General features: G+C 40.5%; 2 protein-coding genes across 2 annotated transcripts; both read right to left on the bottom strand.

The window, feature by feature from the left end:
- Nucleotides 1-753: 753 nt before the first annotated feature.
- Nucleotides 754-9,122, bottom strand: LOC121666824 (cytochrome P450 2K1-like). The gene is made up of 9 exons (XM_042032788.1): nt 8,682-9,122; nt 7,006-7,168; nt 5,736-5,885; nt 5,109-5,269; nt 4,275-4,448; nt 3,553-3,691; nt 2,680-2,864; nt 2,454-2,595; nt 754-1,061 (listed from the first exon to the last, which is right to left on the bottom strand). Exons 1-9 carry the CDS (start codon nt 8,934-8,936, stop codon nt 874-876), a joined length of 1,557 nt encoding a protein of 518 aa, XP_041888722.1. The 5' UTR covers nt 8,937-9,122; the 3' UTR covers nt 754-873.
- A 1,660-nt stretch (nt 9,123-10,782) lies between these two features.
- Nucleotides 10,783-25,817, bottom strand: RHAG (Rh associated glycoprotein). Its single transcript, XM_042032789.1, has 10 exons — nt 25,606-25,817; nt 20,910-21,093; nt 19,035-19,185; nt 18,692-18,839; nt 17,793-17,959; nt 16,791-16,928; nt 16,452-16,573; nt 15,662-15,747; nt 14,721-14,794; nt 10,783-14,041 (listed from the first exon to the last, which is right to left on the bottom strand). Exons 1-10 carry the CDS (start codon nt 25,733-25,735, stop codon nt 13,964-13,966), a joined length of 1,278 nt encoding a protein of 425 aa, XP_041888723.1. The 5' UTR covers nt 25,736-25,817; the 3' UTR covers nt 10,783-13,963.
- Nucleotides 25,818-25,916: the final 99 nt, after the last annotated feature.

The raw sequence follows: 25,916 nt of genomic DNA, 5'->3' as shown, positions 1-25,916 counted from the left end.
TTAGGAGGTGGCCTTAGCTTGTCTTGATGGTGGATACTCTTGGACAGAGTTGTAGAATTAGATTGTTGGTTTTGATGAGATTTGAGGCCTCTTCCAGAAGGTTCACTGTTGATCAGTGTATGTGGAGCTGTGACTGTGTGTGATTTGACCTGGGAGCACCTGGAACTTCAATTTCACAAACCTTGGCTTTAAGTAGGTATGTGTGTATGCTTTATTTACTGAGTTTATCCATTTAAAGAATACCCAGGAAAATCTTAATGAACCTCTGGACTCAGGTCAACTTGGCTTAGGGTTTTACCTCAGAAGTGATCTACAGCAAGTACAGAACTCTGATTTCTTTGCGTATGGAAATGGAAGGAGTCAGGAGAAGAGCCAAGGGAAGAAGCTGCGCTGGAGCCATTGGGGAATATCAGGATATCCAGAGCAGCTTCAACCCCATCTGACGGCCAAGGTCAAACAGCTGTTCTGTTCTGACAACCTGAAGCTCTGAACATCCCACATTTATCTCCTAGTACAACCTAAGCACAGCTTCGTGGTCCAAATGTCCTTTGGGAAAAACCTGGACAGCATTTTTTGGGATATGTTTTCAACAAACACTCATTGCCAAGTGAAAATGGCAGCAAGAATAAGAAAGCTGAGGGTCTGTTATTTAGCCAAGATTAGGTGATCTAAGAGATTAATCCATGAGCCATCAATTAGTTCACACTTCTGGTCCATTTCTGCCCTCCCCAATAAATAAAAAAACAACAACACTTTGAAGTACTGGAAACCTTCATTGAAATACGGATTATTTTGGTGAAAGAATTAAGAAGACAGATCTAATCGAAAAGTAAATTAAAGATTTTTCAAACACAGTGGATGCTGATTGGAGCTCTAGGAACGTGCTGTGGCACATATTTCATAGGGTTTGGGGATGATATTAAATGAAATGGCAGGGCTGAGGTCCAGGTCTGAGTTGGAAACTCCAGGTGGAGGGTGGAAGTTGAACCTCTGCAGGAGACTGGTGAAGAAGAGGAAGAGCTCCATTTTGGCAAGAGTCTCTCCAGCACAGATCCTCCGCCCTGGAAGGAAATGCAGAACGACCACAAGAAAACCAGTGAGAGCTGCTTCTTCAGTATTGGAAGAAAAATACCCTTTTATCAGCTCTTACTCTGAAAAAGGTCCATGGGAATCCAGAACCTTTGAATGCCATATCCTAGGTATGAATAAATAACACAGTAGATTTTTTAAAAGTCTGTTGGGTACAAGTTATCATAAAGAGAGGAATTTTGATCCTTAGAGGCATCATACCAAAGGCAGCTGGTGATGGTTTTTTCTTTTCCTTTGTCTAAATGCTTGCATTTGGAGATAAATGTATGCAAATGTATTCTGAATTCCTTAACTCCAGTATTCAATAAAATCTGAATTTTTTCTTCATATTTTTGCTCTACTTGGCTCAATTTTTGCATCCTAGACCAGCTGGTTTAGTCTAGACTTTGGGTCTATGTGTCTACTCATAGGCAATTTTTTATATGAAAATTTGTCAGCAAATTCCTTGAAGACTCACAAATGCTGGCTGGAGTGGGACTGAGAAGGAAGGTGGGGGAGATATTCTATGGATATTCAAAAGTGCTGTAAATATAAATACTTCTCAGTTTTGTCAAATCCAGCAGCTTGTAAACTGCCTTATGCATAGCATGAGGATTCAAGGCCAGAACTAACAAAAACCTGAACTAAAATTTTGTTTGAACTCCCCTGTGTGACAGAAAGTGGGAAATGAAGAGCTGTTGCATGGCTGTTATACAAAATGAGCCCTCCAGGGAAAGCCCAGACCTGACACTCTTTGGATGCGTTTTCAGCTGGGACATGTAGACTTAAATCTGGAAAAGAAGGCCTGGGAACTGGAAGTATCATACATTCTTCAACAAAAAAACACCCTGCAAAAAAAACCCCTAAAACAAACAAACCCCCCCCAAAATTACTGTGTACTGGATGCTGAGTATGACAAGAAAAAATCTGATTCAAATATCATGCAGAATTGAAAATATACAAATAGGATCAATAAAAAAAATGGAGAGTGTTGCGGATATGATCGAGAAGTTAGCCAGAGAGTGATGTATGAGAACTTAAAAAGAGCAATTGCAGAGCCTGCAGAGCAGGAAAAATGCCAGAGAAGGAGCAGGGTTGGAATCTGCCATGCTTTGGCAAATGGTGCAGGTGTGTAAACTCAGGTAAGGCCACACTCTGGGGAAGCCTCAAAGGGCAATCCCCTTCTGTCTCTTGATTTTACACAGAATTTATATGATTTTACACAGGGTTTATATGACAACTCCTCCTTGTTGTTACACTTTATGAAATCTTGACCCAGCTGACATTATTTGTGACTTTTTAAAAGGGGCATGGAAAAATGAAGCAGGAAATGCAGAGAAGCACCTTTTGCTGTGCGTTTTGTGTAAATGTAAAAGAGAAAGCACCTGCTGAAAAAGGCATGAAAGCATCTTTCTTCACAAATTTCCCACTGGCATCAAGGAAGTGCTCAGGGTAGAACATGTCTGGTTTCTCCCACTGCGACTGGTCTTTCAGGACGGAAGTCAGTAAAGGGATGATGTAGGTTCCCTGCGAAATGGGACAGAGGAGTGAATCCCTGGACAAATTCAGAAAGAGGAAATATTAAAAGAAACAATCTTGTAGGCATCTCACCTTGGGAATGAAATAGCCTTTGAGGGTGACATCTGCAGCAGTCTCATGAGGCAAATCCAGGGGCAGGATATTGGCAAACCTCTGAATTTCATGGATGACAGCATCTGTGTATGGCATCTGAGCTCGGTGCTCGATCCGTGGGGGGTTGGACCCTATCACTTGCTCTATCTCTTCTTGAACCTTTTCTGAAGAAAGAATCAACTCTAAGATAAAAGGATTCATTTGCCCCTGAGACACACTGTGCTTTAGTAATGGAAAGTATAATAGATCTGGAGTGCAAATCATAAATTCTCCAAAAATCTTTTTTTTTTTTCCTTTCAGAAATAATGGGAGGTGAACAGGACTACAGTGTTTGATTGATTCTTTACCAACAAAAAACATAAAGACTTTTTTTCTGCCCTCTCTTCTATCTAAAGATCTTGTTCTGCCCAAGGGTTGTCTCAAAACCCCCATTAGACTCTGAACAACCCTGTACCATCATCTGGAATGGAGATGCCAGGCAAAGGGCAATTCCCTGAATCTTCTCAGGTCCGTAAAGCCTCAGTACAACTCATTTAACATCTGCACAGGCCTTTGGTTTATCAACAGTTTCTGACGGGAACCTGGGACAATTTCACTGACCAACACAGGACAGCTCTTTTCTTATTAATTAATGAGATTTGCCTGAGCAAAGGGCCTGGCCTGTATCAACTCTGTGTTGTGCTCCTGGCTGACCAGTGTGACCCTCACTGGGTCTGAACCACAGGGCACAGAGACAGTAATTGGCTGGAAATCTCAGGTTTTTGTAACTTGGCCTATTAACAGGTATGTTGATCCTCCAGGTTCCTGTTTGGTCCCTAATGCCCTAACAGTATCTACCATAAAACCACTTACTCTGGATTTCAGGGTACTTCAGCATCAGCAGCAAGCCCCAGTTTAGTGTGGTGGAAATTGTCTCAAGACCAGCAGTAAACAAATTGCTCACCAAGCTTAGCAAGTTGTCATTATGGAAATACCCACTGATAGTGGATTTCTGAAAAAAAGTGTTTGATATAAAAGGATGAAAACTTAAAGCTTTCCATGTGAAAATGAAATTTAAGTAGATAAACATTTGCTAAGAAATAAATCCTATATTTTAAAAAAGTGTGAAAGACAAGGAAAAGCTGTGGGCTTGTGCCTGGAGAAGAGTGCTGACATCTCTCTGTATTTACTGCGGCCAGCTGCAAAGAGAGCTGCTTTCCCCATGGGGAAGGTCACCCAGACATATCAGAGACCCCAAATAAGAGTCCCAATAAAGCCCAGGTAGTGATTTTGTTCTGTAATGCATTATGTTTTCAAAAGAGCCAGAAGGGCTTGGACAACAGAGAGAGAAGATAAAAAGCCTTGGTAAATATATTGATATAGTCTGAAGAAAATAAATAAGGATAAATGTTTGCTGATTAAAAGAGGTTGGAACTTCAACAGCATGAAGTATCTGTTCAACTCTGCCAATTTGTTATATGTGTTTTCTCAAAGACAGCTTCCCTAAAGAAATTTAGCTGTAAGAACTGAAAGGTAATTGTAAATGTCTTCATAGAGCCATAAAATTTGGAATCAACAAGAAAAGATTCAGTTACCTCCTGCTGTTTAACCAGGAAAGCGTCAATTAAACTTCTTTGGTCATTTTTGTCCAGGTTTTTGAGATGTTCTACAAAAGTAACTCGTACATAAGCCTGGAATTCATCTCTGTTTCGGAGGAGAGGCTTGTTAGCCCTTAGGAAGAATCCAAGGTATGGGAAGATATTGTACATCTACAAGAGTGGAAGTTATGAGAGAGAATTTATCAGCCAGAGCTCTGAAAATACTACAGAAACAAATTAGCAACATTTGGTCTATTTTGCAGATACAAAGTCAAAAACTTAAGATTCATATTTTGTTCTATAGAACATGAAAAAGTGACTGGATGAATTCATGGTAGAAAATTCATCAAGGACCACTGAATAGATTTAAAAACCCCACCCCAAATTACTATTTTTCAGGAGTAGTGTAGGTGTCAGGTTCAAACAGCTTCAAGTTGCCACCAGGGAGATGGAAATGTTGGCCAGCAACTTTTATGATTGTTTTAGTCAGCTCTTCCACTAACATTTTTTCTTTTTTTTTTCAAAGCCTAGAGGAACATAAATCAATCCAATGTGTGACAGCATTGCGTACAAGTATCAGGAGGTATTTTTTACTCATTATCACTCTTCAAACTATATCATAAATATGTTTTTGAGAGACTGGGGGTTTGATTGTTGACTTCATGATTCCCAGACTGTCTCTCAAGCTTTTTTTGTCCAAGAAAGTGCTTTGTCAACCTATTATCCCTCGAAGTCTCAGATTTTCCTGTTTAATAAAAGAAACTGACTACCAGTATTGCTCTTTTCCTGTGGCATCCAGTGGAGCAGCAACATAAACATGTGAATCATTACCGTAACCAAAGGTTTCCCAGCAAGCCTCATGCTTTCATTGGTCAGATGTAGAAGTCTCACAAATCTGGAGTCTTTATAGTCAAATCGTTTTCCAAGCAACATTGCCACAATTATATTAGCAACTGCTGCATTAATTATTTTGCTGGCATCGAAGGGCTTTCCTAGACAAAGAACAAGAGAATATATTACATTGTGGCAAGAGGTGTAATTTGTAAATGTAAATTTAATATTAAATATTGATTTTTTTTTTGTTATGATTGACTGCTGTTATTATTTTCCAATGTTAGAATACCATACCAAGACACAGAAATGCCAGAGGAGCCAAATCCGTCAAACTGAAGTAAATTTTGTAAAAAGGTCGGAACTTGAGAAGGCTCAAAAAACCTCTGCGTATTTGGACAAAACCTTAAAGGTAGTGAGGCCCTGGCACAGGTTGCCCAGAGAAGCTGTGGCTGCCCCATCCCAGGAAATGTCCAAGGCCAGGTTGGACAGGGCTTGGAGCATCCTGGTCTATGGGACGGTGTCCCTGGCCATGGGAAGGGGTTGGAATGAGAAGGTCTTTAAGGTCTCTTCCAACCCAAACCATTCTGTGATTCTACAGGCTTGAAGAAGGAATAATCCACCCACCTTCCTGTGAGGCGATGGTGTCCGCCAGGTGCCCATACTCCTCCACGATTCGATCCTCAATGACCTTTTTGCCCATCCCAAAGTCTCGTAAGGTGGTGAGGGTAAATCTTCTCATCACCTTCCAGTTTTCACCACGAGCAAAAATAACCCCTGAGACCAAGAGAACATTTCAGGGTGGCAGAAGATTTTAAATAATTTTGTAGGCATAGAATGGAGCTGTTTAGTAGCAGTCACTATTAAAACAAGTTAAATTGCATCTGGATGAGGAAAAACACCACTGTGCCTTAAGTACTTTTAATCCTCAGAAATAGGGTTATTACACAAGCAAAGGATAACCTATCTAAGATTTATTTAATCAAATCTTAAGAAGAATATATATCCTAAAAGACACTTGTCACTGAAAGAAAGTGGGCATTGGAAATTCAAGTTTGGACCGCTGGTCACCATAGCTTGGAAGTGGAATTGAACAGAGATCTCTGATGACTGCAGGAAAAACTTAAGTAGGCACAAATGTCTTTAAAATTTATATGAAGTCTTAAAACCTCCACTATCACCTTTTTTTTACTGAAATTGTGATACCATTTAACAGATGACTTCAGCTATGGGGTTTTTTTTTCAAATAAAAAACTACAATGAAAAGTAAGCTTCTATGCAATAATATGATCAAAAGATACAGCTGTTAACATTTTTCACAGAATTATTCCTGAATTTGTCCAAGGATCTTTAGAGATATAAATATGAAACTCTCATGCTAAATTAGAATGAGGTTTGGGTCTGAAATTCTTATTTTGAAACCCAGCTCAGTAGACAGTATTTCCCTTTTAAAAATAAATCCCCAGTTCTCTATGTGTTACATGCTATCTGTTGCCACATTCTGAGTTTAAAAGCACTATTCACCACTTGAAATGATGAACAACAGTAGAATAATAATTTCAGAAAGGGTGGTTCTATGATAAGCTGAAAAACCGCAAGTCCAGAGCCATATCATGAGACCTAGAAATGCTTCTCTGGCATGGATGCCCTGTTGTACATCCTGGAAGTGTGTCACTATCCATTATCTGTTCCTGTGGTTATTCTTAGAGTTATGGTTGTCTTGTTGCCACTGTCAGTAGTTTCAAAGTTGAATAAACGTGCTGAAATCAATGAAATGTCTCCCTATTTCCAATGCTTTTTGTGATCTCTGATCCAAAGTATTGTCCCAGCTCCTGCTTTGTCTACAGGAAAAAAACTGAGTAGGTCAAGCTGATAAGGAAAAATAAGACCAACTTACCGTTTCCCTTGGTCAAATCTTCAAAGATTGGGACTTTAGGTCTCTCTGCAAATGCATCTGCCTGGTTTACGAGAGCTTCCTTCACTGTCTCATACCCAGAAATCACTACAATTTTCCTGTGTCCCATCTGAACACTGAAGACTGGACCGTATTTTTTGGACAGCTATTAGGAGAAGAGAACAGTGATGTACAACTTTTACAGCTTACAAAGAAATTCATCACCCTTTCCAGTGCTGCTTGTTTTCCAGTCCTGCCTCTGGGTTACTAACATATTAGATATTTTCCTGACTACAGGGAAAGACACTTGATTTAAACAATGGTAATGTGCACATTGTGATGGATGACTAAATGGTACAGCTGGGAGAGGAGTCCGCTTGTGCTAAACTGAGCAGAAGTGACATCAGCTGAAACACCAAGTCAGCAAAAGATTGCACTGACAGCTCTGTCTTCCCTCAGAAACCCTTGTAAATTCAATTTTTGACTCATGTCTTCACACTTACCTCTATACTATTGTGTTCCTTTTGTTTACAGGCTAAACCTGTTCAAACCTCTGCTATCATTAATGTATAAAAGAAACCCAGTTTGTTTCCGGGCTAGGATTCAGCATTAGGTAAATTCAAACTTTTTATACATGACTACATCCAGCATGAATCTGTCTCAGAGACAATGTGGTACCTTTTTAGCTGGTACAGGTAGATTTATTTTTGTGCAACTCAGTGTTCCTGATTCTCCTGACAACTGGCAGGGGTTTTCCTGACTGCACTTATTTTCTAGTCCGTTTGCAGAGAGAAACAGAAGGCAACTATGTTTAGCATCAAGATGCCAAATGTTCACCAAGTGGTAAGCAAGTACAGCCAGCTGAAATAACAGGAGCAGTGACCCATATCTGAATTATGCTCAAATCAGAGAATCGACCTCCAGCATTAGGGTGGAATCACTGAATTAGAGCAGACATATGTTGGTTCTGTTGGCCTGAAAACAAGTGGAACTTGCTTTTGTCAACGTGATTGGGCTGTGTTGGTGATATTCCAGATATTTCATCTAAGCAATCTTTTGATTTGTGGATGCAGCATCCATACAGGTGCAAATGTCCCTTTCAAAATCATCAGCAAGGAGGATGTGTAATTTTAATGTCTAAGCAGAAGAAACACTAAGGAAGGAGCAGGTTCATAGAATTCTTCTGACTCAAAGCACAAGAAGTAAAGAGAAAGATTTATTATTTTGGCAAAGATTGGCTGTGAATATTAAGAGTATATAGTTATATCTTCAGCTTTTGGGAAGAAAAGAGGAAAGAGAGATGAGAACGTAGATAAATCAGTGCAGGCAAGATGCTTTAGTCACAGCTCCAGGCGCATCAATCAGTGGAAGGCAGGACTTCGACCACCTATCAAAATTGTTCCCTCTTCAGTTGCCTTTTTCTCAGAATTACCGCAAAAATAAGGTGGGCACTTGCTATTAATTTGAGAGTCGTTGAAGGCTGAAACCTAGATGCATTGAGAAAGTATTACAGCAAAAAAAACATGCTGCATTCAACATTTTCTGCTCAAATAACCATCTCCTGTCCCTTGCTAAAGGCTCATCCATGGATAAAATACATCAGGTGCAATAGGAGAAACTCTCTGACATCTTGGACTATGGGGCTCAGTGACAGAACCAATAGAAAAGAAAACGAGTACCTGTAGATAAGTCCTGTAGGGTCTCTTCAAATCAAACAAAAGAATATTTCCAATTATAGGTAATGGTCTTGGTCCTGGAGGGAAATTCTGTCCTTGGTTGTTCCAGAAACCTGCTGTTTTCAAAATGGATAGAAAAGCCAGGATCAGCACTAAAACGGTGGAAGTGCTGCTGTTCCACAAACCTGCTGTTTTAAAAATGGATAGAAGAGCCAGGATGAACACAAAACCAATGGAATTGCTGCTCTTCCAGTCCATCTCTATTCAGCCAAGTATTTGCCACAGAAGAGAGAAGAGAAAATGTGGACTCTGGGTCTCTGTCCTCCTGCAAGAATTTCGCTCGAGACACCCTTGTGTTAGTCCATAAACCTCTTTTCTAGTGAAGGGTATGTTTTACTTGCAGTTGGTGACTTGTTCTCTTCCCCTGTCCTTCCTAATGAATCCTCAGAAGGGTACAGGAGCAGATAAATATTTGCTAACCAGTGTGTGACTGGGTGGGAGTGTAGGTGACAGGGCAAGTGTGAAAGTCCAAGAACGTAAATAATTTCAGGTCATCAACCTGACATTTGCTATGAAAGCCATAAATTCTGCACACTGTCCTGGTTACTGATTAATCATGTTTTTGTCATTAGTACAGATATCCTTGATACGCTTGAGAAATCAAAATTCCATTGCCCAGGGGAGTACTGCACACAGATTTAATTTTTTTTTAAGTGTTTAGGGGTGCCATAGCTTTGATTCCATTGAATTCATTGGGAATTTCAAGTCACAGAATCACGGAATGATTGAGTTTGGAGGGGTCTCTGGAATTCATCTGGTCCAGCCTTCTGCTCAAGCTGGGCCACCAAGAGGCAGTTGCCCTAGACTGTGCCCAGACAGGTTTTGAGTATCTCCAAGGACCTAAATAATTATATGATCCTAAGGAGGAAGACTCCACACACTCCTGGGCAACCTGTCCCAGTGCTTAGTCACTCTCACAGTAGAGGTCTTTCCTGATGTTCAGAGAGAACCTCCTGTGTTTCAGTGTGTGTCCATGGCCTCTGGTCCTGGCACTTGGCCCACACTGAGAAGAGTCTGGCTGTGGCTTATTTGATCCTTCCCCCAGGTGTTTATACTGGTAAGATCCCCCTGAGCCTTCTCTCCTCTAGGCTAAACTCCCACCTCTCTGTGTTTCCTCATATAAGAGATGTTCAGTCCCTCCAGAATCTCTGTGGCCCTTTGCTCCAGTCTGTCCATATCTCTCCAGTCTGTCCATATCTCTTTGGTACTGGGCATGCCGGAACTGGACACAGCACTGGGAAAAGATGTCCTCTGTTGGCTGAGGATAGGGGGCTGAGGTAAAGCCTGACTCAGGTGTCTCAGAGAGTGAACAGCAGAGAAGGAGGTATTGAAAGAAGAAGCCAAGGGGAAGGCTGAACAGAAAAGTTGAGTCACAGCCCACAGAACAGTGTTTGGAAGAGTTTTCTAGTAGAAATCTAGAACACTAAATTGCATGTGGCCTTGAGGCCAGAACCTGAAGGTTGTGTGAAATGCCTCAAGGCTGAGCCCCTTGTCCTTCTCTCCCAAAAGTGTCAGGATCCCTGCAGAGATGTGACCAGAGGCAGAGGAGAGGAGGGAATGGGGGAATTCCCCAGGGAATGGGGGTGCAGAGATCTAGAGAAAAAGAGCCCTGGCACATGGCTGGGAGCCTGGGAGGGGGGGCTCCAAGCTGCTCTTGGATTGGCTCACTGTGAGCCTGCTGCTGTCCCCAGGGGCTCTGAAGGAGGGACCAGGACATTTCACCTACCTGGAAAGTGTCCTGGGAAAAGTCCAGGGCCAGTGTCCAACTATGTTCCAGTTGGCCTGATTCTACTTCACCTTCCCAGAGTGGGTAAAAAGGCACTGAAAATGTCGAGTTTTCCACATATATCTGGAATTTAACTAATAGCAAGGAACTGAGAGGAGGCTGAAAGGTGAACATTTTGCAGCAGGCTTGAGATGAACAGGAAGAGCTCTCCATTGGCAAGAGGAGACATAGTTTGCTAACATACTTTTTGAAAAGGTTGATCCCAGTAGGAGAGAAAGAAGACATCCCCAAGAAATGTCAAACAAATCCAGTTGGTCATTTGGTCATTCAATTTATGCATTTATTCAGTAGCAGATTTGAACACAAATGTTAAAAGGAATTTTGTAAGCAAATATTGAGCCAATGGCTTTCAAATAAATTTTCTTTTCAGTAATGAAATACAAAGATACTGCTCTGACAGAGGTAGGACTGAAGAACTGTAAGACAGCCTTCAAAGCTATGGTCACCCGCTGGTGTTCTGAAAAGGGCTGACAGTAAGCTTGACCTTTGGTTAGTTAAAGAAGATATCATTAAAGTTTTTATCCATTTAAATAAACCCCAACAAACCACAATACCTTATTTAAGCTTTTTTAATGTAGAAACAAGTCAAAGTGAGAACAAAGGTAAGACAGAAACAGTGTTGAGCAATTATTGGAAGGGATAAAACATTGCCAGTTTTTTATGAGACAGAAAAGAAATGCTGATGACCTTGAACCTCAAATTTAGAATAGTTGTACTTTAACTTTTGTTTACTTTTCAGTCCCATCCTCTAAGCTCATCCTCCCCTCTGTGTCTTGCTTAACTCCTTTCTTTCCTTTCCCGCCAGCGTAAGGCTTCCTCATGGAACAAAAGACTTAGTAAAATATTTTAAGCTTAAGTCTTTTAAGTGTCCAGTCATATATTACACAGAAATGGTAACTAATTACTAGTGAAGCTCTGCTGATTCAAGGTATTCAAAACTTTGATTAATTGGGAGATAACCAACCAGAGACAATACCCTAAGCCAGCGAACCAAATGCCACTGGCATTTGCAATGTGGAGGTGAGCAATTAGGGTAAAATACTTTTGGAAAAACAAATCGTACACTTCAAGGGCACAGTCACATGGAAAAGAAAGTAACATGTAAAGCTCTGATTAAACAAAAGTATTCATCTCCCTACTCTGTATTTTGAGTGAACCTAAGGGACTGATTTCTCTGGGGGAGGAATCTGCTAAAAAAGAAGCCAATAATGGGTACTTGGAGGATGAGGGTATGACTTACTATGGAAAGATTATAAGCAGAACTGGAGAAAAAAACTGTATAGTTCATTTTTTCCCTTTTTGATTAAAAAAAAAAACAACTCTAAATGTAATTATTGAAGTTATCATTCACCAGGGAAGGTTCAGGTTGGATGTTAGGAAAAAATTCTTCACTGGAAGAGTGGTTAAACATTGGAATAATTCCCCCAGGGAAGCAGGGGAGTCACCATCCCTGGAAGTGTTCAAGAAGTGAGTAGACACAGCACTTCTCAATGTGGTTTACTGGCCATGATGATAATCCATCCAAGGTCGGACTTGATGATTTTGGGAGTATTTTCCAACCTTAAGGATTCTACAATTCTGAAAGATTTACTGACAGTGAGTTGTACTTCCTCACTCAAGTATTCCTCTGTGGTCAGCATGCAAAACTAGTGAAATTACCTCACCCATTCAAGGTGAATGAAAGACTGCCTGAATCTCCAAGTAGGAATTTGAGGGGTGAAATTCATGTATTGAGGATAAGATTTTTACAGGCTGTCCACAGATGGAATCTTTTTCAAGTACTTCAACACTTTGTAAATCATGCACAAAATACTTCTAAAATCTTTACAAATGTGATATTTACATTGTTAAATGTCTCCTCAGTTTTTACAAAAATGAATGTGTGAAAGCTTTGAGAGGATAAAGGACGTCTTACAGCCAACAAGGTAGAAGAGAGTCAGTCATTGCACATCTGCAAAAGAGCTTATCTGAACTAAAGTGTGATACAACAAATGTATTTTTATTCATGGATAGAAGTCTGACATATGTAGCAGTATACAGTGGGTATAACATATGGGACATCCCTGCCTAGTATCTTTCTAAAGATTTTCAAGGAAAAATACTGCAGCAGAACTGAAAATATGTGCTATTTTATATGAGAGGAGTTTCCCCCTTAAGTCTGATAAGTAAGGCTTGAAATAAGATCCTAAAATAGAAAAAATCTTGAAAGTTCACCCACTTTGGTCTGACATCAGCAGTAGCTTTTCTGTGAATGATGGATTGAGGCTCCATGTTCCGTTTGATTTCCACTTTCCATCCATTGTCTCTCAGTGGAATATCCCATGCATGAAGGCACCTCATGGAGTTCCTTCAGCTATTTCAATTTTTGTCTCTGAACGGAGCAGCCACTGACATCACTTCTTAGGTAGAGTTAATTTACTTTAGCTACAATTTTCTTCCTTCTGCTTTCATTTCTTCTAGGAGACAGTGACTTCAGAGTCAGTGACTCACCCCATGGAAGTTCTCTGCCGAGTCTTTTGTAGGTTGAATGTAGTTTCTTTCCAATCAGTTCCAAACAATCCGTGTTTTTCTGGAGTTGGTTTTAGTTCAGGTTCTATTTATTGACATTAACACTGCTGCAATCCACTTATTACTGTTGAATAGAATAAGACCTATTATGCAATCACCTGGTTTTCATAGCTCCTACTCAGTTCCCTTATTGTGTCCTTGAAACTAACTGAATCTATGAGAATAAATAAATAGATCTATAGCAATAATGAAGTTTTTTTACAATTTCACTTTCTTCTCCCTTTCAATAAACATGTTAACAATGAGTCTTGATACTCATATTGCCTCTCATATTGCCTTATCAGTCACTGTATTCTGTGTTTTTCCATGAGAATTATTTCAGCATTTTGCTTCCTGTTATAATCAGACTTCAAAATCCAGCACATTTTCTCCTCTGTCAGAGAACAAGACAACACGCTTTCTAAAAAAGTTAATCTGGGATGCTCTGGTGAAAAGTTTGTTCAAGTCCAAATAAGAAATATCAATTCATTTCTTCTTGATTACCCCTATACAGCTGAAGGATGTAACTCAGAAATCTTGCAATGAAGTATATTATCCTGTAATAACCTTGAAATCCAAAGTTTATTACAACAACTATATTGTTGTCAGTGACAACAAAAGATAAAATATATATAATTTCAAAGAGCAGTTTGGGGTGTCTTTTTCTGATGAACAAATATATTAGAAGGACCTAATTTATTCACCTGAGCTTGGCATAATGACTAAGCAGTTTAAAATCAAGCTTGTTTTCTCTTACAAAAATATAGCTATCTATAGCCCTATCTTAAAAACCTGGTGTGGTTGGGACAATACTTGGGTGTTTTTTCATTGTTTCTTAGCATTAGAAACATGAAAGAGCATCATTAGGAAATATTGCAGATTAACTATTTTTCTACATGGCAACTTCAAGTCTGCTCTGCTCGTCATGGTGGCTGGAGTGAATTTCGGGTGCTGTCTCCTCCTCTGGAACCTGCCATGAAAAACAAAGAAGAGTTCAGTTAAGGAGATGTAGACTTGCTTTTGCCATAAAAGTAGACTAAAATGTGCTGAGAATGTAATTCTATTTGCATATATATTATATATCTGTTTATTATCATGGACACAGCCTGACATGGACCATCAATTCTGGATACTGAGGGATGAGCTCAGGATTTTATTCATAGAAGAAGGAGTTTAATTCATTAAATAAACTAATAAAATTTCCTTTTGACTTCACATTTTATTTACAAGGAGTGTATATCATATAGGCTTCTTGCCTTGTTTTTTGGGTTTGTTCTGGCATAAAGGATAAAATTCAGGTTGCCTAAATTAGGAATATGTCATCAGTCTCTGATAAGGAAGAGGATACCTGATACAGTGAGCATGTAAGAGAGAGACAAAGGCCTCTACTGTGATACCAATTTGTTGTCTCTCTTTCTGCTTTTTGTTCAAGGTGAGTCCAATGAAAAAGGCATGATTACCTAAGAAGTCCAAAAAAGATCCTGGAGGTGGCCTTGATAAATTCACAGCCTGAGGTAGAGCAGCATTTTTGAATTTTGAAGAGGCAGATTTTCTGACTCATGTGTGCAAACCACAAAGGCCAGGAGAGTGGGGCTGCAGTGTCTGTACATTCTCCAACATAACGAAAATGAACTGAGGTTGTGTCTTACCTCCCAATAAACAGAGTCATCAAAGCAGTTCTGGTCAGATACTTGTCCCAAGAAGGGCAGCTTTAGAATAGCACCTGCAGGAAAACCAGCATCAGAGGTCAAAAAAATGAAGAAAATGACCAAATAAATGTCCCTCAGATGTTCCCTGGGCAGCCAGCTAAGTTTTCTAATTCATTTCCTCATCTACAGAAATGCCCAACCATTCTGGGGCCTTAGGTCATTCATTCTGAGAGGTGATGCAGATTTCTTCATATAAACATAAATAAGAGCATAAATAAGAGCTTGTTTTTAATTGACCAGACTTCAGACCAAAATTTTCTATTTCAGCCTGATTTTTTTGTTTGTTTGTTTGTAAGTATTCACAAACACATGGAAACATGTGACACCTCATCGAGTATGTCTTGATCTCAAGCTATTTTCTGTTCAGAATTTTAAGTGTCGGAATCTAGAGAAGAATTTCATCCAGAACAACGCCTTATTATTCCTATAAATATAAAACTCAGCATCTTTGGAGCATGCGTTCAGTAAAATATCTAGAATCACAGAATCATGGAAACATGTAGGTTGGAAAAGACCTCCAAGATCATTAAGTCCAATCCTAGACCAAGCACCATCTTGTCAACCTGACCAGAGCACTGAGTGCCACATCCAGTCGTTCCTTGGACACCTCCAGGGATGGGGACTCCACCACCTCCCTGGGAAGCCTCTTCCAGCGCCTGACAACCCTTTCAATGAAGAAATTCTTCCTGATGAACCTGAACTTCATTTGAAGACAAAAACATTGGAAAACTACTTTTCCATATTTGAGTTTCTGCCATCATGCCATCACCCATTATTTCAATTTTGTATTATTCACATGAAATTGTTGATACATTTAAGTTCTTCATGGAGAAACCTCTAAATTCACAGGTGTTTTTAGTCACTATATGCATCATACTGACCTGTCAGTGCTCCTCCCACCAGTGCAATTCCAAGTGTACTGCCCAGGGCAGCAGCCTGCATGCTAGGAGTAAGCAAGTGACCATTCCTGAAAAGGGTAGAAAACCAAAACATTGCCTATCAAAAAACTGTTACACTTTGAGACTGATGATCAGTCTTATGACGTAGTACTTGCTGCATGCTGGACAAGGTGACTCATAGGAAAATATCCTAGAGTCTTTAAGGTTGGAAAAGATCTCCTAGATCATCGAGTCCAACAAATCCTGCCATTGCTACGTACAAGGCAGAACTCATGACTTTAATTTAGCTTTGTTTTAGGCTACAGATGAAAAGAAGTTCTTTGAGAAGGTTATTAACGTCCCGCAAGCCATTAGAGAATACTCCCTGTTGTCAAAAAGACCAGCATTTCATCTTTTTGGAGTTTTATGAGATAGTGGAAAAAAACCACTTTGCTTTTTTTTTTGGAATTCTTACAATTACCAGCAGTGTAATTGTAGAGTCGTAATAAAGATTTTTCTATGTTTGAATGGTCCAGTGTACTGCTTCTTTATGATGTTTTAATTTATTTATTTTTAGTTGAGCTTTTAATCTGTAAGAAGCTTGTCATTTAAACAGTGTGTTAAAGGCAGGAGATCCAGAAGAATCCAAATTAAATGAGAAAACAATGCCTGACATCAAATCAAAGATGCATTTCTGAAAAAAGATCATAATTAGATCCAAAGAAGGTAGGAAATTAGGATAGACATTCCAAAAATAAAAAAAACTTCTCTCTCTCTTCTCTATATAACTCACCTAATTTCCCTTTTTGCCGCAGTTACTATGATGCCAGCAATACCTCCCAGAATTCCAGGTAAACCATGTAAATTATGAACTCCACAAGTGTCCTGAATTTTCAGCTTGGATGCCAACACAGGCTACAATGAGGGGAAATAGGAAGTTTATAGTGAGTTTATAGTCTTTCATGACCTCTAGATTGAGAAAGCGCAGAAGTACAAGAATCAAATGATTATTAAAAGTCACCATTACCTGGAGTTTACTGTATCTATCCTCCCTTTGTAGCAAACCAAGGGAGCTCCAGGAAAGCCAGAGAGAAACAAGAAATGGGAGCAGAGCTGGGTCCCCAATACTTACAGTCAGGAACTGGAATCCAAGGACAGATACAATTCCAGCAATGACCCCAATGAACATGGCAGAAAAAGGGTGGATTTCCAGGTCAGCACAGGTACCCACTGCTACTCCTCCTGCCAGGGTGGCATTTTGAACGAGAACCTACAAAGGGGACATGGAGGAGGAGGTGACACATGAGGAACAGATGTTTGTTTTAGGGCTGAGTGCATCTGAAGGCTCTCTTGCACATGCTGGGCTCAGACAAATGACTGCAGCAGCTGGAAAGAAGTGGGTGAAAACAGGGCTGGATTTGAGGGCAAGGAGGTGGAAGGTTGTCAGCCTGGCAGCCCCAAGCTGGTTTGGTTTTGCCTGCTGTGCAGCTGCACTGTGAGATTGCCAGGGAACAAGTCATTGCCTTGAGAGACCTATTTTGGCTCTTGTAATAAGGAAGCTCACGTGGGTCCACCTTTGGAATAAGATCCAAAAGTCCGCCTGAACACTGGACTAATGTTGCTATGGTCCAGCAGGTTCTGTGGACAAGAGAGAATCATCACAGAATCACTAAGGCTGGAAGAGACCTTTAAGATTAGTAAGTCCAACCATCAAACCAGCATCACCACCATGTTCCCTGGACAGTCTACTACACTGCTTTCCAACCCTTTCTGTGAAGAAATTTCTCCTAATATCCAGTCTAAACCTGCCCTGATGCAACTTGAGGCTGTTTTCTCTCATCCTGCCACTTGTTATTTGAAGAAGGGAACAACCCCCACTGGTTCCATCCTCCTCACTCAGGGAGTTTTAGAGAGTGAGAAGATCCTTCCGGAGCCTCCTTTTCTCCAGACTGAGTCCCCCCAGCTCCCTCAGCCACATCTCATCAGACTCTATAGCTTTTACAAGTGTAATAGCTCTAGTATGAGCAAAGGCTCCAGATAGCCTGGACGGATAGATGGACACTGGGAATCTGCCTAGTCATCCTTATTACAGAGGGTTGGCTCAATTTAACAGGGGTTAAGATGTGATTCTTACCATACTGAATTTGCCTCTTTTATCCACCAAGCTGGAGAGGGCAAATGTTACGATGGTACAGGCAGCCAAGGAGTAGTAAGTGTTGATAATGGCTGTTGTCCGGGCTTTCACGCCAGTTGCAATGGCAGAGTTGAAACTGGGCCAAAAAAGCCAAAGGAACAGGGTACCTGGATGAATAGAAGTCAAAACAAAGCAAAAGCTGTTTAGTTACAAGTGCCAACACAACAGAGTGAGCTACAAGAAATGAGGGCAATGATTAATAAGAAACAGGGAATAGCCAAAATTCTGGAAGAAATAATAGAATATGCAGAAGTTTTTGACAGTGGCAGCTGGGATTTTGACACATGGTCTCTGTCAAATTTTGCTAGAAGGCTTTAATGACCCCTTGTCATGCCTGACTGACTGACAGAGCCCACCACCACTCTGAAACCCCAGCCCGAATAGGAGGCATAGGCAACACAGTTCACATGCAAATCCTTTATCATCTATCAATAAAACTGAAAGTTTTAGCTGGTGAATTGGTCTATGAACAGTTCTCATGGACAGGTAGATATATAGTTTCCAACATTCATTACCATGACAGGCACAGCTCAATCCTTTTAATTATGGCAAATTCCTTTGGAAATTTGCAGAAAGGCAGAAGATTTAACAGAAAGAAAGTCAGCACTAATGCACAAAGAAAACACATCTTTAATTTGATGCTTCTTTTCTTTGAACCACGGAAAAACTGTAAAAATATGTATGCCACTGAAAACATGGTGCATGCATCAGACTAAAAGGAATTTGCCTGCAGAAGTGTACTTAGGAAAATGGATGTAGCATAATAATAGGTAATCAGTAAAAAATAGAGATGGAAGAGGGATGAACAGCTGATCAGCACTCGATATTACTTCACTTACCAATCATGGAAAACATGTCTGAATGATAGGTGGATTCATCATTTTCATGTTTTCTTGTCAGACCAGGACGGTACAAGATGAAAGCTGCAGCCAGACCAAAATAAGCTCCAAAAGCATGGATAGTCATCGAAGCTCCAACATCTGTGGCCTGCAATAGGGACCCAAAATCATGCCACAGATTTTATACAGCAGAAAGACAGGGGTCTGATGAACAAGAAGTCTGGAGGATTTAATGGTTTATTTTCTATGGTAGAACCTAGAGCTTAGCATATGCAAACTGGAAGTATTACAAAGTGAAAGCATTTGTTATAAAGAGAAAACAGTGATTGCTAAATAGTTGTACCTCTAATACTTCAGTAACTAGATGTTCATTGCATGCAAAGATGGTGATCTCCAGAAGTGTCAGGATCAGCATCTGAACGGGACTTGTTTTCCCCAGGAGTGCTCCAAATGAAATCAAAGCAGTTGCTGTACTGAAGTCTGCATTTATCATGCTGAAGTTAAGAAAAAGAAAAAAACCAAAACAAAACACATGAACAAAACCAAAATTAGTTTGAAAGCTGTAATATCCAATGTGCCATTAAAATGATATCATTAAAATAATAGAGCTTTAACTCTTCAGATACAAAATTATCAATCTCCTCTTTGTGGATAAAAATTAAATCAAAGCTTTCCAGACAGATCTTGTAGGGATCTTACCGGCTACTGAAGAGTAAGTGTAGAAGGTTTCCTCCCACTTATACCATCCATGTGTTTAACTGGTTGAAATTATAGTGAAAAGGCAGATGAGAAGTATGGTGGGACATGCAGGGATGTCATGGAATCACAGAATCACTTAGGTTGGAAAAGATCTCTAAGACCATTGAATCCAACTGTTCACCCAGCACTGCCAAATCCACCACTAAACCATGACCCCCAGTGCCATATCTGCATGTTTTTTTAATCACTTCCAGGGATGGTGACTCCACAGCTTCTCTGGGCAGCCTGTTCCAATGCTTGACCACTCTTTCTGTGAAGACATTTTTCCTAATATCCAATCTAAACCTCCCCTGGTGTGATTTCTTCTTGTCCCTTCAGGCCATTTCTTCTTGTCCTGTTGCTTGCTTTTTGGGAGCAGAGCCCAACCCCTATCTGGCTGCACGCTCCTGTCAGGGAGTTGTACAGAGCCAGAAGGTCCCCCTTGACCCCCCCTTTCTCCAGGCTGAGCCCCTCCAGCTCCCTCAGCTGCTCCTCATCAGACTTGTGCCCCAGACCCTTCCCCATCTCCTTTGTCCTTCTCTGGACATGCTCCAGCCCCTCAGTTTCCCTCCCTGACTGCCACCTAGGCTTCAAAGATGACAGCGAGCTCTTTGGTCAGATGCTTTATGTAATCCTGGAAGCCGTGCACAAGTTTCTGTCTCTGTGCATCATCTTTGCGTGAGCTGTCAGGCAGGAGCAGTGTTAGTATATTTTGGGGAATAGCAAAGGTAAATAAAACCTCAAATTCATCAAAAACGTGGAGCACAGAGAGGCACTAACCTGTGGGTCCCTCTACACATGCCTGCCTGTAACCATTAGGGAGCTACTTATATTGCTCCTGCTTTCCCCTCAGTAATGTTTGGATGCTGTTCCTTTCAAAATTGCCTACAAGTTGTCTTGGAAAACAGAACTGCAGATGTGGAAAACATTCTGAGACCTTGGTAGAGGCAGGACGGGTGAATAGGAGGGGCATTAAATGTGCTTAGAGACATTTCCCATGAGGTCTCTTATTCTGTGATCGGTGTTCAGACCCTGCTGGAGTATGACGCTCATGAAAATCATTCCTCAAGAAGTAAAAGAAAACCTCATGAGTGGATAGACATGCTTCTCCAGCCTTTCATCTGTGCTCCCATGTGTCACAGAAAGAGATCCTTCCGTGCCTGCTGGATGCAGGACGTGCTGTGCTACTGCTGGAAATCTTCCAGCTTCCACAGCTTCAGAGATTCAAAGCAATCTCTCTACAGGACCCACACCTCCCACACATAATATAGCACCTCACATTTCATCACAAGCTTTGGTTGCCTTGGCCCAGTGCACCAGGAGTGGCCCCTTCAGAGGTGAAGGGCAGAAGGATGTGGAGAGGTGGACAATAAGGCTTAATAAAACTTAGGTAAAGTCTGACCCCATAGATGTTGTGGCTTATGGCTTCTCCTGATATCTTTAGGCATAGAAATATCAAGTTTTGTAAATTCACATATACCTTTTGATGTCAACAATAATCTTCCCTTCATTCATGTGCCAAAATCCTTGCATCAAAATTCCCCACTGGAGACCAAAGGCAGCAATGAGCATGTTGAAACCAACACTACTGAATCCATATTTCTTCAGAAAGGTCATCAGGAAACCAAATCCAACAAATATCATCACATGGACATCCTGAAAGTCTGAAGGGAAAACACATCTATGTAGTGACTATGAAGAGAGACTGTGAAGGGTAAAAAGCCAGGGACAAAGGAGGAGTGAATAGAAAAGAGTTCCAAACTCCAGTCATGGATGTGATCCATTCTTCCCACTTCATGACCAGTCTACCAGTTGAAGACTTGAGTGTCTGGAAAATGCCACACTAATTATTGATTATATTGATGCCTATATCATTATGGAAAACCACTGGATCTCTATACTCATAAATTTAATGTGTCTGGCACTGAACTCTCTTTGTGAAGCTGCCTGGAACATGCCCACAGCTTCACATCCTTACAGAAAAGTTATGTTTCCTTTTCAATAAAGGTGGTTGGAGCCAGTGTGTTCTGGCTAACTCAGAAATTGTACATGGGATTTGTTTGGGTGAGTGTTAGGTGTCCCAGTGCAAAGGAATGCTTGTCATCCCTAAAAATTACTGTACAAGACATTGATCTTTGTACATGGATAAAAGAAAAATTAATTTTAAGACAAAGTTTAAACTAAAAAATTAATATAAATAATCAGCATACAATTAGTCTTCATTCAAATATTTGATTGTTTTTCGAAATATGAATTTTGTTAAAATATGGCGAGTTCTTTTTCTACTTTTTTAAGTTATTACTTTTAATTTTCTTTTTAATTCTTTTAATCCAAACTGAATCTGTCACCATAACATGGATACTTGATATTTTAAAATATATTTTTTACTTTTAAGCCTTATGTGATTTAATTGACTCTAAACCAGACAGGTTTCAGTCCTGTAGTTGCAACTTTTTGTCCAATTCTACTGTTATTAAGAACCTCCAGTACAATGACACCATTAAAAAAATATTTCATGCCAATAAGTTGGAAAAACTTGAGCTGGTTAGTATAATATTTGACTTGAAGTTACAGTTCCCATTACTTGAAGCATTCCTCAGTTTTGCATTACCAGGCTTAGCCAAAAGAGGGCCCAGAAGTCTAAGAAGTTACTGGGGATTCCTAATAAACTGTTTTATACTTGCAGTGTCATCTTCCAGCCCTGACCTAGCACTGAAATATGCAGTAAAAGCCTTTACTTTGCATTTAAGAAACAGCATCGTTGGTTGGCTTGGAATGAGATGAAAAACTTTAAGGTCCCTTCCAACCCAGACCGTTCTACGATTCTACAGAAATGCAGGTGGTTCACAAACATCTCCAACCTTTTTGCTTCCTCTTCAGGCTGGACTTTTTAAAGCTCTCTGGACTTATTTACACAAATGATTAAATGTCCTGGTTAAAACTATGTTAATTCGTGGGTGTTGAGGACAAATTCCTTCTAGTTTAGCCTGTACCTTGACCTCCAACTACCTCTCATGCATTACTTTAAAGAAGACTAGGTCTGGAATGGCTCTAAATGAGGAAGAAAACAGCATGATTTGAACGGAACTGGTTCAATAACCAGCTGTTTTTGACAAAGCATAGCATTTCTATTCTGTGAGACAGGAAAAGAAGGACTGGGAAAAACGTGCCAGTGGATCCTGAACAAAGCCACTGCCCAGAATTCTGCAAGGCTGGCCCACTGCAAGGTGGTTAGTCTGACACAAAGATGCTTGTGGCACACACTAAGACTGATTTTGCATGGTCTAAAGTTGTAGACCACAGAACCCTGAGAGGGATGCATAAGTTTTCCTAAGCCATGAGTCGTGGATGCTCACAGGACAATGCACACAGGATGGCAATACTAAAGAAATCCTCTTGTAGTGCTCTAGGAACCATCACACCCCCTTGTTCTCCCATTACAGTGGCACAACACACCTGAAATTGTCCATCCAATTTGCCGTGCCTGTACTGGCATCACCAGAAAGAGATGTAATGCAAAGCTATGCTTTGGGAATGATGTCAGCTTAGCCTTCCTTACCTGAGTGCAAAGCTATGCTGATCCTCCACTATTATTTTAATTTCTCTTCTGTTCAAAACCACTGAAGCAGCTTGCAGTCATGGTGCTGAGGTGTCTAAGGCATACAAAATCAGGCCCTGCACTGCAGTCCTGAGAATATAAATTAGCTCTTAGATGAAACAACTAAATCTCTGAGGTAGAGATGGGTTAACATCCTAAAGCATAGCGTGGGAAGCAGTTTGAACCCATAATTTTGGGGACTCGGGGAGTCCTGGCTCAAGATATTTACTAATACACCTATACAACCACAGCATTAAATTTCTGCCAAGTCCTTAGGCAAACTGTGCTTTTGTTGCACTTCGTACAGGTAAATTTGAGAGTAAGGGGTCCTAAAAGGGAAAATACAGGTATTGTGAAAATCTGCTTTTATTCCCATTCTTTATTGGGAATGACCTCTGTCAGATCAGCATCTAAAAGTTCAGCATGATATCGGTGTTGACTTAATTCATGTCTCTACTGGTAATCTGAGCAGCCTGGCCTAAAGAAGTACAAGTTCTTCTCTCTTAAAACACTGTTCCCACCTTAAGAGCAGTCCCTTATCCATGCTATGCCTGGAGCCCTGCCTAGGAGGAGGTCAAGGGGCTAGTTTGCATGAGCCCAAAGCATTCTAGAAGGTTGCTCAGAGGTCAATAGTGTGGGCAGTTGAGGGACAAGTGTGCAGGAATAACAGAGTCATACACTGCCTGTGCAGGAGGCATGGGAGACAACAGGAAACTCCTCCAACACTTTTTAGACACTGATAATAGTGAAGAAATAAGCATAGGTGATCTCTAACTGGGTAAGTTACATTTAAAGATCTATATTGTAGTGTTAGTACAATTTTCTGTGCTGCCAAGTTATTAGTGTGGGTTTTTTTGCACAGCTTTTGTCTAGACCAAACTATCACATCCTGGGTGATAGTGAACCAAGAGTAATTCCCAATACACTGTCTAGATAAGGGGACCTAATTTAGGAACTTGGATAGTTCAATACAATTGGGATGGTTTAATATGATACCAGCTAAGAGAGCTGCATTTGTTCAGCCTGGGGAGACCTTAAAGCGCCTTCTAGCACTTAAAGGGGGCTTATAAAAAAGTGGAAGAGTGACTTATTGAATGGGCAGATAATGATAGGACAAGAGGGAGCAGTTTTAAATTTAAAAAATGAGAGATTTAGATTGAATATTAAGAATAAATTCTTTGCTGTGAGAGGGCTGAGGTTCTGGTAATCTGCTGAGGCTGCCCAGAGAAGCTGTGGCTGCCCCACCCCTGAAAGTTTTTAAGGCCAGTTTGGACATGGCTTGGAGCATCCTGGTCTATTGGAAGGCATTCCTGCCCAAGGCAGGGGTTTGGAAAGAGGTGACCTTTAAGGTCCCTTCCAACCCAAACTTTCCTTCGGCTCTATGAACATCATTGACATGGCTAAGCTGTGTCACAAAGAGAGTGGGCTCTGGCACAGCCTAAGTTACCATATCTCAGGGATACTGCCACACCTCAGTGAAGCTAACCTAAATGTGAGTAATTAGCCCCTGAGGTTAATCAGCTGGCTTCCATCTGGAGCTGAACAATGCCCTGCCTTTGCTGTTCTCTGACCCAGACAATGCTCTCTGTGAGAATACACAAGACTACTCGACCCTGAGATCACATTCTCCTGTAACAGCCACTGAAAGGACAGTTAGAATGACAGAAAAAGAGGGATACATTCAAAATTACACAGGTGCTACCTACAGGCAGGGAATTCTGTATCCTGTCATCCTCATAAGCGCACTGCAGTCACGGCTACAAGTCTTTGAGGCCTCAGAGCCAAGAAAACGAAAAACAAACCTTCAGTACTGCCAGGAAAACACAGTTTGCATCTCTGCAAACTTGGTTTTCTATTTATTCACAATAGTCTATTCTTTGCATGAGGAAGAGGGGGTGAGAGAAGTGAGTAACTACTTCTCAGGCCAAAAGCTTTTTCCAACCTTCAACAAGTATTTCAGAGCAACAATTCAACAGAAACATTTTCAGGCTAAACCATTACTGCTTAACAGAGACACTGCTTTGGAAGATAGCAGGAGGTTATCCACCTCGTCAAAAAAACTATGGCGCTTTCTGGAGTCCAGCTTCTACAAACATTTTATAACAGTGATGCATATGTAGCCCAATTTCCGTGTTCTCATAGGACAGCCTTTCAAAACCTGGATGCTAGTAACGAAACATTCTATTAATTTTAATTATTTAATACAGTAATCAGGATAGAAGGTCTGGCAAGAAACACCCCTATCTGTCTCTGGAAAATGCTGGAATCTTTCAAAGCAATACATAGTTCTCCAAGTTTTAACTTGCTGTGCAAACACTAGAACTATTTCCCAGGCTCTTCTCTCACAGAACAGTAAACTTTTCAGCCGTGAGGTACTTGCAGAATTTTATATGTCCTCAGCTTGGATTTGTCTTTGAAGTCCGCTGCTTTCATACCTCAGAAAAATTTGTTTGCCCCAAAACACAATTTTCTTTTCCAAATTTATCAATAGGTAGGTCTCATAAGTGATTCAGAAATCTTACTTAGGATCAGTTTAAAGAAATTCCAGCTACTATAAATCTTAAACAGAAATACTTACATGGATATAAATGTTCATGAAGAGGAGCTGTGTCATAATCCACAAATATCCCAAACAAAACAATGATGATCACTTCAAGAAGAAGTGCCAGGATCGAGAACTTGAACCTCATGTTGGTGTCTGGAGGCATTGCTGGAGAGCAGGTGGCTGTGAGAGCTTGATAATGGGTGTTTGCCTTCAGAGGAGCTGACTAATTCCGTGGGTCTGGGTGATATAGGAAAAAAAAAAAAAGAAACATAGACGTGAATACACCGTCACACCCACCATGGGAGGGAAAAAGTACAGGTCAATATAATGATTTCGATTCCCCA

This window comes from Corvus kubaryi, unplaced genomic scaffold (assembly GCF_017639235.1).
Source record: "Corvus kubaryi isolate FWS band 111438036 unplaced genomic scaffold, C.kubaryi_AGA036_p1.0 37354, whole genome shotgun sequence".
NCBI classification, from domain to species: domain Eukaryota; kingdom Metazoa; phylum Chordata; class Aves; order Passeriformes; family Corvidae; genus Corvus; species Corvus kubaryi.
Note: the sequence above shows the minus strand (reverse complement) of the source record. Positions and strands in the feature narration are given on the sequence as shown.

Excerpts from the sequence above, each read along its gene's own strand:
- LOC121666824 (XM_042032788.1), bottom strand. The coding sequence starts at position 8,936 with ATGGACTGGAAGAGCAGCAATTCCATTGGTTTTGTGTTCATCCTGGCT. Across the intron at positions 2,865-3,552 it reads GAAGTACCCTGAAATCCAGA|AAAAGGTTCAAGAAGAGATA; the intron begins GTAAGTGGTTTT and ends TTCTTTCTTCAG. Across the intron at positions 1,062-2,453 it reads TTTCATGCCTTTTTCAGCAG|GGCGGAGGATCTGTGCTGGA; the intron begins GTGCTTTCTCTT and ends ATTTCCTTCCAG.
- RHAG (XM_042032789.1), bottom strand. The coding sequence starts at position 25,735 with ATGCCTCCAGACACCAACATGAGGTTCAAGTTCTCGATCCTGGCACTT. Across the intron at positions 16,929-17,792 it reads AAAGAGGCAAATTCAGTATG|GTTCTCGTTCAAAATGCCAC; the intron begins GTAAGAATCACA and ends TCCCCTTTGTAG. Across the intron at positions 14,795-15,661 it reads GGTGGGAGGAGCACTGACAG|GTGCTATTCTAAAGCTGCCC; the intron begins GTCAGTATGATG and ends GTTTTCCTGCAG.